This window comes from Pectinophora gossypiella, chromosome 11 (assembly GCF_024362695.1).
Source record: "Pectinophora gossypiella chromosome 11, ilPecGoss1.1, whole genome shotgun sequence".
Classification (NCBI taxonomy): Eukaryota; Metazoa; Arthropoda; class Insecta; order Lepidoptera; family Gelechiidae; genus Pectinophora; species Pectinophora gossypiella.
The window spans coordinates 1,389,991-1,402,906 of record NC_065414.1 but is presented as its reverse complement, the minus strand read 5'-3'; the positions used below and the strand labels follow the sequence as shown (position 1 = coordinate 1,402,906).

Sequence of the window (12,916 nt, the reverse complement as noted above, 5' to 3'; positions counted from 1 at the left end):
TGTGAGTGTGTGTGTGTAAACATGTTCATCAATAATAATTGTGATCACTACTAATAATATATTATATTATTATATATGAATATAAATCAGAAAATCTGTCTGTCTGCATCCTTGCTCGGTCTAACCATCACTTAAAATCGTAAAATAAAATAAAATTTTTAACAAAAAAAAAACCGACTTCAAACGCAAAACTAAAAAGCAATAAATAAATTTACTTCGCACAAAGTAATTAGTACGTATTTTCAATTAGTTAATTAATTTATAATTCTGAAGTCGGTGCCAAGTAAATGCTACAACAACCCTACTACAATATCAAATTACTATGTACACACAATATTGTTTAATACCTATATCAAAGCAATTACAAAACAATGTCAAACAAAAAATTACAAAACAATCAGTATTGAAAAATATATGAATCGGTACTTCGTTGTAGCATTTCCTTGGCACCGGCTTCAGAATTATAAATTAATTAACTAATTGAAAATACGTACTAATTACTTTGTGCGAAGTAAATTTATTTATTGCTTTTTAGTTTTGCGTTTGAAGTCGGTTTTTTTTTTGTTAAAAATTTTATTTTTAATGTATTGATTTAGAAATTTTTTTCATTTAAAAACGATAGGAACGTAAAGCACTTTTGATATATTTTTTCTAAAACGCACGTTTTAGATTTTTTGTTTGAAAAATAAATGGAAATGTGAGAAAATAAACGCGTGCACTTATTATTAACTTATTGAATAGTCACAGAATTTATGCAACACTGCTATGTATACTGTTAAGGCACTGATATTGTGATTTGATCGAGACTATCTACAGGACTAAAATAAGAAGCGTAATTAAATATAGGACGATGTTTTAACTATCAATTTTTAAACATAAAATATGATATATATATTAAGAAAATTGGTGATACCTTAATAGGGAATGAACAGTAGAGTTCCTTTTTTGAATGCTGTTAACGAAGTCGAATCACCAAAGCAAGTGATTGCTATTGTCAGTTGACTAAAACGTTACTTAATAAACCTAATCGACAATTTGTCACTCTGTCTGAAAGAAAAGACTACCTTTAAAAATAAAAAAAAATAACAAGGTGCAAATATATTTTCAGCATTCCCCTTGGCAATGCGCTGGAAAGGCCACTTTGAAGCAATTCATCTAAGAATCATTGCGCACTTACTGTTATATGCGCAAATGTTAAATTGCAATATTGCTTTTTAGATGAATTGGAAGAAAATAAATATTCTAATTATAAATATGAAATTTGAATCTCAGTGTGTTTCAATAAACATTGTTACTTAAATTAATAGTGCACGAGTGCGCAAGTACGGTCACGAGCATTAATATGTATACACTTTGGTACCATGTCACATTAACTTTTTTGACAAATTGAACTGTAAGTCTCACTAAATGTCAAATATGTTAGTGCGACAGAGTCCTAAAGTGGGTACATTATATTGCTCATGACTGTACATCTAAAATTGATAGTTAAAATAATCGTACTTTTTTATAAAATTCCCAAAAATAAATACATTATAACCGATAGCTGCTACAACCAAGATCACCGTCTTGGCATCGGTAACGACTTCATTCGTGTGTTTTAGCATCTGATAACGAATTATTATTACAAACAAAAAAAAAAAACTACTAATTTAAGGCTCAATCAAGGTTGAGGGGAGGCCTGTGCCCAGCAGTGGGATGTATATAGGCTATTTATGTTATGTTATGTAATTTAAGGCTCAGGTTTCTCTGCTCAGAGTATTTTTTACGTGACTTATTGTATATTTGCCGCAGATGGCATAAACTACTTGGCCGGACAAATGGGGAGCACTGAAGGCTCTCACCCGGTTCAACGTTTAAGACAAAGGCCTGAGGGTGCCCAGTTGGGCCAGAGGCGAGAAAACTGGGAAAATAGTACTTTAACCCTTTCACGGACAGAGACCATGGATCATTGATGGTTCATAATAGGTGGTATGACATTTGGAATCGGAACGTCCGTAGACGTTCTGTACTTGAAACTGATAAAGACTCTTAAGTGAACGGTCACGAGCATTAATATGTATACACTTTGGTACCATGTCACATTAACTTTTTTGACAAATTGAACTGTAAGTCTCACTTAATGTCAAATATGTTAGTGCGACAGAGTCCTAAAGTGGGTACATTATATTGCTCATGAGTGAACACTAATTGAAAGACACCATTCAACATAGACTGTAATACTAATATTCTAAGGGCCCTATATTACTTGGACACCATGATGACGCCACCAAAAGAATGCATGCAGCATAAAGGATAACCTGACCTGATTACGCGACCAACTAATTGCCGGCAACGGAATCCCGAATAAAACCTGCATCCGGTATCTTTCGGGTTGGAAGGTCAAACAGGCAGTCACTTCTGTAAACACTATTTTTTCTGAGCTGAGTTCGATGAAGCCCTTGAGGTGGTCTCAACTGAGTACAAAGTCAAGTGAATATCTTAGAATAAGGGTACCAGTATCAGGCAGCTAGAAGTACTGTCCTGTGATTGGCTACAATTTCAATAGATAAGAGTTGTTAAGGTCACACAACCAGTTGCTTCTGTACACCAAACCTGTCAAATCTTCAGGTTAGGTAAGTGAACCCTGTAAAGAACGGGATAATGCTAGGGAGATGCTGTTGCAGTTTCTTGTCATTTCTTCTCCTCAGCCATAACACCTTGCGAAATGACGGAAATTCAAAAATGTTACATTGACCTTCAACAAGTTTATCCATGATAATTACGTTGAATAAATGATTCTGTTTCTGGAGATGATGAATCCAATCCCGAATAATTTCCCACTACTGAAATAGCGCCCTTAAGATTTCCAAGATGCCGTTATCAGATGCCAAAACACACCTTACACTAAACCGGGAAGACTCCGCAATTTGTTCAATGTCCCACTGGATTGTCACTAGCACTCCACCACAATCAAGTCTCATCTTCTTCCTCGAGCCGCTTGTTTTTCTTCCTCTGGCGGTGCCGCTCGAGCCGTTTCCTATGCGCACTTTTCCTCTTCGGAGGAGTAATTTGGCACTCACAACCTGCCCGAACTATCACATAGTCCATCGACCAGCCACCGGAGCCTGGCACGGAGAAATGTCCCTCAGTCCTGTGCCGGTGTTGGGGCATCTCGGTGGCTGCGGAATACCGCACTAACGCGTAAGAGTAAGAGTATTTTTGGACGCAACGCGACTGGTTGTAGAGGCGGGCGTCGACGAAGCGGCAGGGCTTGTCGACGACTCCTGGCGCGCAGGACAGTTCGTACAGGCGCTGTTTGTTCTCGCCATCCTCGTACAGTTCTACGTAGAGGCCTGTGGGGGTGCGGCCGCCTTTCTTGGCGACCATCTCGAGCACCGAGGGGCAGCACTCGACGACTTCCCTGTTGGAACCTTCGTGCCGCAGGATGGACTGCATCTCACGCCAGTGCGACCGCTTCCACGCCGCCGTCGCGTCTAACTCCTCATCCGTCCTGGAATTTTGTAATTCATGCTTAATATCATAGAGTACATTGATGAAAACTGATATTTTATTTATTGAAGAATTAATTAAGAACGACACCACTCTTAAGGAGAAATTCAGGGAAAGAAAACCAGGGAAAAAGAAGAAAACAAAGCAGATTCGAAGTAAGTATGCGCTAGTAAAAAGGCGCAAAACCTAGTAAAAATTGCTTTATTATCTAACCTTTCAGGCAGATAAGACCAGTATCAAGAAACAATAATTTGAAAAAGAAAACCAGCCGTTTTCTCTCCCTACTATTAAATAACTTTTACAACGGGAATATTCCCGGGAACAGCACATTCATCATCATCATAATACCAGGAATAATAAACTTGCTTTACAAGTCAGTCGATTACATAAGATTACTAAATCTTTTAAGGGGCAATGTATACGTTTTTACAATAAGATTCCCATTGACATTCAGAATTTGCCTTTCAACTGTTTTAAGACAGTAGCTAAACAAAAACTTTACAAAAAAGGTTATTATAAAGTTAGTGATTATTTAGAAGATATGAATGCATGGGATTAACTGTCTGAGAACTGATATTAGGCAGCTAAATTACTCAATTGTATACCATAATTTTATGTTTATTTTTATTTTTTTAAAGAACGTCTAGGACCCTGTGCCGAGGTTTTTCTTGCAGCTTCTTTTCCCCGGCTATACAGGTTGTGAGAAGCTGCAGTAGTTTTAGGCGGATGAGACGTTCGTTATGTAAAATTGACGATTCAAAGTGTAACTATGTTACCTACTGAATAAAGATATATTTGAATTTGAATCAATTTAAGAGCCACGCTCTTGTCGGTGCAGCATTTTCCATGCTACTTTTTTAGGGAAAAATAGGGCAGTTGTTTCCCTCTTGCCTTCCGCCCCGCAGTACTCTGTCTGACGCGAGTGGGATGGCGCCCAGAGTAGTCTATTACAAAGCCGTACTAGAACTCCTGTCCTCCGCCTCTGAATAGCACATTACGGGTCACGAATAAAGAAGAATATTGTAGGTACTAACAGCACGCGGTGCGGATGGTGAGGTTGCGGCGAGCGGCGCACGCGGCTCACGTTCGCCATCACGTCGCCTGCACCCGCCACTGCCCCACACAGCACCTGGAAACAATACAAACGTAAGATCAATAATACTCCGATGTTAAGTATCAACCAGCGGGCTTCGCACCGTAAGCGCGACTTTTTCTCGCCTCGACATACGTCACCCGTCACTCTCTCACAGTACTGCACAGAAAGAGACAGATGATCTCTGTCGCGGCGAGAAAGAGTCGCGTGCTTACGGTGCTCAGCCCGCTGGTTCTTCTTCTTCTATCGTGTGGGTTGTGAGGTGGAGTGCCAACCTCATCAACCCTGGTGCCAGGGTTGCTATTGAGCCGCCAAAGGCTGACATGGCTCATGTAACGACTACTTACTTACATCAGTAAGTAGTAACCAGGACTAACGGCTTAACGTGCCTTCCGAAGCACGGATTTCGGACAATTTCAACTACTACACATCTGCTACTCTATTATTACTTTCGGTATCAATATGTTGATTAGACATGACCTTAATTTTATTGACCTTAAAGGAATTGCTAAAACCGCAATGTTCACTCGTCTCTTCCCCCATTCGAATCTGCTTCAGCAGTATTTTATAACGCTACCGCTAACATAATAATACCAAAATTATAACGTCATATCATACATCACGTCAACGTCATATCATATGAAAAAGCCTCCGTGGTCTAGTGGTTAGAGCGTTAGGATCTGGAGGTCCGGGTTTGATTCCCAATGGGGACATTGTCGAAATCACTTTTGTGAGACTGTCCTTTGTTTGGTTAGGACTTTCAGGCTTGAATCACCCGATTGTCCGAAAAAGTAAGATGAAAAAAAAGTATGATGTACACCAAACCTGCCAAATCTACAGGTTAGGTAAGCAGACCCTGTGTAAAACAGGATAATGCTACGAAGTTGATGAGTAGGTAAACGTTTGCTTTACATAAAATACAACATTTTCAAATACTTCATAATTTCCCTAGAGTTATTCCGTATTCACAGGGTACGCTTCCCTAACTTGAAGATTTGACAGGTCCGGTTTTTCACAGAAGCGACTGCTTGTTATCTTCCAACCCGCGTAGGGAAAACCAGCCCAATACAGGTTAGATCACATACCCCCGAAACGCATTTCTCGGGAAACATTTTCAAATACGCTTTATTACAGGGTGTTAGTGACGTCGTAACGAATACTGAGGGGGATGATTCAGACCATGATTCTGAGTTGATATCAGGTAGAATTTTCATTCGGAAAATTCATTACTTTTTTGTGTTTTTTTTAATTATTTATAGTGCCATACTTTTGTGACGGAAAATTCCACTTTTTATCAACTCAGAATCATGGTCTCAATCATCCCTCAAAGTTTTCGTTACGATGTCACTAACACCCTGTATAACAAATAACAAAGTAATAAATCAATATTAAGACGTTATAATCTATAATGAATTGTCCAAAATCTGAATTTTATCGCTAAATTACATCCCTAGTTTATATTTTAATCATGTAAAAGTATGTAAAGTACTTTTTATCTGCCTATTACACGGGCTATTATTAGCTTTTAATGGCTATCGATCAAAATAAAATACGTGGTGGCACTGATTTTGTGGTAAAAAGTTTCAACAATTTACATAAATATCTTGGTAGATTTAAATAAAAATCAGATGGGAATAATAAATGCCAAGGAGAGAGAGAGAGAGAGAGAGAGAGGGAGTAGATTTAAATAAATTACACAACAAAGAATGAACTATATGACATACCTAACAAAGCATCACGCCTGTGTCTCCGAAGGGGTAGGCAGAGGTGTATAATATACATACATTACACACCCATTCCTCGCCAGCTATGTTGTAAATCAAAACATTTAGGTAAGTAATAGGGGTCGCGCCTATTGCCATTAACCGCGCACAAAACCTGGAAACCACGTGATATGAACCATCTATGATCCAAACATGGATTCAAAGTCATAAAGTCGAATTCAGATGTAAGTCACGCGTTCTTCGAAAAGGGCTTTCTTGGATTTTATATTTTGTATCTATTATTAATATCTATTTACAAATGTAAAATACAATATATTTTATATTAATAAAATATAATAAAAAAGTATATAATATATAATATTAATAAAATATAATATATTTATTTTTAAAACACGTTTTATTTTATTTTATTTCATTTTATTTTTTGAATAAATAAATTTAATTCCTGGCTCTTAATCTTGCTAGGGATTACAAAAATGTGAGTTGTTTGTGTATAAGTATAACATGTATTTTTATACATAGTTCAACTGTATCGCAGTAAATCGCTACCGGCTTAGCATAATGGTTTTATATACGCGTAAAGCTGCGCACTTTGCTTCCATAGTTGCTATAGTGGTTGTGGAAACTTGCTAGGATCAAAGAGGATTGAGTTTATAGGTGGTATATATCAGGGATTGGAATGAACTCGTGAGGGTCAGTGGAAGATGCAAGACTTGTATTAAGGTCACAGGTTCGAGTCTAGTCTAGTAGTAGTCTAGGCATTTAGAAAAAAATCTAAATTATTTTCTTATATGAATTACATTCCGTACATTTATCTCAAATAAGTAGGTAAAAAAAACACATAAAATAAGATAATTATTTATATTAGTCATGGCATGACCACAAAGCTCAGGTGGGTACTTATTCCATCTTGCGATGGGTGTACCTCTGACTACCCCATTTGGTATATAGTCGAGAGATTATGTTATGTTATGTCACGACTAACAAGATGGAAGTCTATCTATTCAGAGGGTTTTCTTGCAAGTAGTTTAAGACGGATAAAACTAACGACAAAAAAAATATACTTAATATATAAAATGACGATTCAACCTAACTATGTAACTCTAACTCTAACTAACTGTAACTCTAACTAACTGTAACTCTAATTGAATAATGATATTTTTGAGTTAGGTTAGCCACCCCACCTACCAAAGATTAAAAAAAAATAATGATTTGGCGATCATTTAAAAGATTATTACAGTTTGTTTAACCAAATGGTCCTTAATCAAAACAAGGTTGCGAACCACTGATCGAAATGCTTAAAACAACATACCTACCTACTTAACCCGTAAACGATGGCGTATGAAACTAAACTATGAATATAAAACTAAACTACATTACGCCTGACTTAAACGCCGTAAAATAAAAAAGTACGCAAGTATCAGAACATAATCTTTAAAACAAATATGAACAAAAAATATATCGCAGGACATAAAACCCTACTACATAAAACCCTACCCAGACTCAGTAGCTCCATAAAGAGGTATTAAATATACATAAACTGTGGTTAAAAATAAAATGTAAAATAATATTTTTTGTGTGAAGGAATCGTTCCGAAAGACGTATAGTTTGCGCTACACGCACGCTAAGTGCGTGTTCACACCAAACGTATAGTCAGCCGCCGATTGTGCGCAGGCTCACTATAAGCCTCAGTGTGAACGTAAAAATAAATGGTATTTTTTGTTCACATTAAGCTTTAACTGAATTAACGACTATTAACTGAATTGAAAACAATCCGCCGGCCGATTTGAATCCAATACGCTGGCGTTCAGCCGCGTAGCCAATCAGCGTCCGCGGCGGTAGTGACGCACTTTATTAGTCGGCCGCCGACTATCAGCGTCTACGCATAGCGTCATGGCGTATTGTCGGTTTGGTGTGAACGAAAAAGCGAATATGTATGGAATTACAATACACTGCGTAACGCTCGCTCACTGTCGGCGGCTGACAGTCAGTTTGGTGTGAACACTGCCTAATAGTACTTCCTTTTTTAATTCAACGCGATGGATAGTTGATAGACTTTATTAAATTTACTTATAAGATTAAATTTGTTTATTGTATAGAAGTCTAGAGTATCAAAATTTACCTTTGAAATTTGGATAGTTTGCGTTTAGTATTGACCCGTCTCGTGATCATGGCACTTGCAACAGTGTTGAAATATCGGGATTGTCATATCCCTGATTAACGCGGTAAAAACGGGTATTGGTGCTAATTCCTGTAAATACCATCTAATTTTATTTTAAGTTATATCTGTCATTTTCTTATCCGCCGAAAAGGAAAGGGACGGGTAATCGACAAGCATAAAATTTATGGAACTCACCTCAATTTTAAGCACAAATCTAAACCAACCGTCTAAAAATTTTACATCCGTCAATAACCCGACACAGTTAAGTAGACAGCACGTCAAACGGATTGCATACCAGCGACGTACCTTTTGATTCGCCCGGGTTATTCATTCATTTACTCATTCTTCCTAAAATTAAGAGCTGTGAATCATCCGTCCCTTTCCTTTTCGACGGATATGAAAATGACGGATATAACTTAAAATAAAATTAGGCGGTGTCTGCAGGAATCGGGGCCATTATGTGTTTTAATTATTCATATTCCTTTGTCGACATTTAGGTACTAGTATAACAAAGTGTCTATTAAAACCGTGCCAATAAAAATAAAGTAAATAAAACTCTTAATACATCATATAATGTAAACGATCAGTTCTCCATTAGATTTATTATAAAACAAGTTATGACGATGAATAATTTCTTAGAAATTTTATACCTACTACGATGGGGCACCGTCGACCAACATAACTTTACCGTTTTAAAAGAGAAACATCTTAATAAAATGGAAGGTGACGTGTTTTTAGGAGCTGAAACAGTAAGTTTGTCTATCGATAATTAGCGGAAAGCTGGATTTAGATAATTTATTGATATAGCAATCAAAGAGCGTTTGGATTCCGACGTTGGACGTCGTAAAAATTTAGATGGACCGTGTACGCATGTGAATGGTGGATTATGAGATCGTGTGAATGCAGTGAGCGAATGGAATCCGAGAGGTGTGGGGTAAGAAGGAGGGTTGCTATGGTGTAGGTGGGTGACAACATGGCTTCACCCGGCTTATTGGTGATTTAACGGCCTTTGTGGTCCAGTGGTTGACCGTTGAACTTAAAATCCGGAGGGTTCGAATCCCGGTGGGGACATATCACAAAAATCACTTTGTGATCCTTAGTTTAGTTGGGACATTACAGGCTGATCACCTGATTGTCCGAAAGTAAGATGATCTGTACTTCGGAAGGCACGTTAAGCCGTTGGTCTCGGTTACTATTTACTGATGTAAAGGAGTAAACGTTACATGAGCCATGTCAGGGGCATTTGGCAGCTCGATCATAACCCTGACACCAGGGTTGATGAGGCTGGTATTCCACCTCACAACCCACACGATAAGAAGAAGTGATTTAAGAAAGTGGTAATGCGGGATGGAAATAATTAAATCATTTAAGGTTCATGCAAAATATTAAAGAAAAATGTGCACTTATTTTACAAAGAGTCTTGTTTTAAAGACAAAAGTAATATTGTAACTGATCGAGTTTCTGCAACACTTTCAAGTGTGATGGTCTGTTGCGGGGCCACCACCTCCAATTCAGCTGAAGATGATATAGTTCAATGTACGCACCACGTACATAGTGTACGTAAGAAGATTTTATGCGTACGTGCTAAAGTAATAACAGATTAAAGTGGCCCCACTACAGAGCATACTCCCCAGCGGAACCACTCAGTTTGCATACTTCGAGATGTTTTCTTCCTGTAAATTGAATACGTGAAAAGATTTTATGCGTACATGCTATAGTAAGAAAGAAAACTACGAGTTTAACTGGCCCCGATACAGAGCATTACACACTTTTAAATGTCATTTTTGAAATGTCTTTATTATCAGTCTCACCTGAATTATTTTGATTTCTATATTATTTAATTTGCTAATTTTGTAATCTTGAACTTCTAGAGTTTCAAATTTGTTGTCTGTTGTGACTCTATTAGTATAAATATCATTAGTAATTTTATTAGTATTAGTATATTTGCTACTTTAAATTCATTTGGTAACCCGAGTTCCTAGCGATCGATATTCATATTCATTAATTTATATTGTTTCATTAATAAAATCGATTATGTATCGACATTCGAATCCAATCGCATACATAATAATGAATATTTACTGTATTTTATTAATTAAAAGTAAATACTTATCGTGTGTTAGATTACTTTCAAATAGTGGAATTATGCATAGCATGCTTTCAAATATGTCAAAGTGTACTTTGAAAGGTTAGGTTCGGAGTCAATAAACAAGACACAAAATGAATAAAAACACAAACAAAAATGCAACCGTACATGCAACACGTGATGCTTAAGTTGTCAATGATAAGGTAGAAGATGGAAAGGCAATTGATAGAGCAGAAGCTAATGCAGTAAAAGAAATCGAAAATTTAAAGTTCGAACCTATTGGCACAGAGGAGATAAATCAAGTGGATTTAACTACCGATATAACTTCACAGCTTATCTTACTCACGATAATGAGTGAAATAAAATTATAATATGAATGTGAGGAGGTGGTAATTGCTGAATTTTTATTGGTACTAAACTTTTATTTGTTTTGAATGCGTAATCTGTTATTTTTTTCACTTTGTGACGAAACTTTTATTATGGCGCATAACATGTTGGAGACACGCGATACTGTTGGAATGTTGACCATTAGTGACAACAAGGAAGATTTGTATCTTTATTAGCTTTAGTTGTCAAGTTTGTTTTGTTTAAAGGGATAATTGTGATTTATGGCATTCCGCATAGACCGATAAATAATAAAGAAAAAGCTCACAAGTTTGTTGTACTCGATATTGAAGAAATTGACTAAAAGACAAAATCCTCGAAAATAACATCTAGTATCCGGGTAGAGGTAACTTAAATTGACATTATACATCATGATTATATTATAAGAGATTAATATTTGCCAAACAGGGTCAAAGATAAAACGATCTTTAACGTCAAAATGATGTATTCCTAGGTAAACATATTGAGCTAGTAAGTAGATTTTGTGCCGAGCGATAAAGAAGCAAATCATTTTATAATTACAGTACATTATGCCACTAAATTCTCCACACCTAGTCGTTCAATCAAATGTCTTATAATGAGCCAATAATGAAGTTGTCAAGCAAAGTAACTAATAGTTTTGTAACAATACCCCACAATCAGGTATGGATATCTTAGGTCATAAATTCAACGCTACCAAATTAATTTTTCAACCAGACGATCAAGATAATGAATTTAAAAGACCTTATTGTCAACAAGTTAAAGAAGGGAATACAATGGGCTTTGATTTTGTGACTGAAAAGGCAGTGGTTAAACGTGGTAGGTCAAACAAAACGTAAATCTGAGTTTAATCTGTAATTTGTCCGCGGCGAGGACAATAGAAAATCGATTGTCTAGCTAATCGATATGGTAATCGATTCGTGACAATTGTTTGAGTGACGGATGATGGTGGGTTAGATCATAAGTAGTTGAATGTCACGGTAGGACTGAATGGTCTAGTAAGTTATATAATTTTGTGTCAGAACAGAATAAGAAGATATTGGTGCTAATTCCTGTAAATACCATCTAATTTTATTTTAAGTTATATCTGTCATTTTCTTATCCGCCGAAAAGGAAAGGGACGGGTAATCGACAAGCATAAAGTTTATGGAACACACGTCAATTTTAAGCACAAATCTAAAACAACCGTCTAAAAATTTTACATCAGTCAATAACCCGACACAGTTAGTAGACAGCATGTCAAACGGATTGAATACCAGTGACGTACCTTTTTGATTCGATCGGGTTATTCATTCATTTACTCATTCTTCCTAAAATTAAGAGCTGTGAATCATCCGTCCCTTTCCTTTTCGACGGATATGAAACTGACGGATATAACTTAAAATAAAATTAGGCGGTGTCTGCAGGAATCGGGGCCATTGTCAATTTCACTCTTCTTAACACATAACATAGCATCGCCTGTGTCCCTGAAGAAGTGGGTGTATAGTATACACACTTACTCTTGACAGGGGTCTCAATCATAATCCTGACACCAGGGTTGATGAGGCTGGTATTCCACCTCATAACCCACACGATAAGAAGAGAAGACTAATTCTTCGCCAGCTATCTTTAAGTGCCGTGTAATACCGAGCATATTTCCATTAACAGGACACAAATCTTGAAATAAAACTCATAAAGACGAATTCAATTTAAGAACTATACCAACGTTCTGCGAACATGGTTATGAACAATAATAAATAATAATAAATTATAATTAGGTATTAATAGAATTTGATTTTTATGTAGTAATCCAAGTATGTAACGTGTTTTATTTTTAGACCTGACCTAAGTGCTAAAGACAGTACCATTGTAGTCCTTATAAGAAGATAATGCGGCCATCAAGACAAATTCTAATTAGGATCAAAAGCCAAGACGATGCAAATGGTAATCTGTTTAGCGTAGCAACCAATAAATCCTTTCACACTACCCTTGAAATCTTCAAAGCGGTTCACAAAATGGGT

General features: G+C 36.7%; 1 protein-coding gene across 4 annotated transcripts in view; it reads right to left on the bottom strand.

The window, feature by feature from the left end:
- Window positions 1–1,759: 1,759 nt before the first annotated feature.
- The window catches only part of LOC126370736 (uncharacterized), a 303,349-nt gene continuing 292,192 nt past the window's right edge, over window positions 1,760–12,916 (bottom strand). For 3 of the 4 annotated variants that reach the window (XM_050015769.1, XM_050015770.1, XM_050015767.1), the window contains 2 exons: window positions 4,524–4,618; window positions 1,760–3,490 (listed from right to left, as the gene is read on the bottom strand). In XM_050015769.1, the coding sequence (XP_049871726.1) occupies window positions 2,950–3,490; window positions 4,524–4,618 (636 nt within the window). In that variant the 3' untranslated portion in view covers window positions 1,760–2,949. The remainder of the gene's footprint in view (window positions 3,491–4,523; window positions 4,619–12,916) is intronic. The other variant, XM_050015768.1, reaches the window with a different exon arrangement.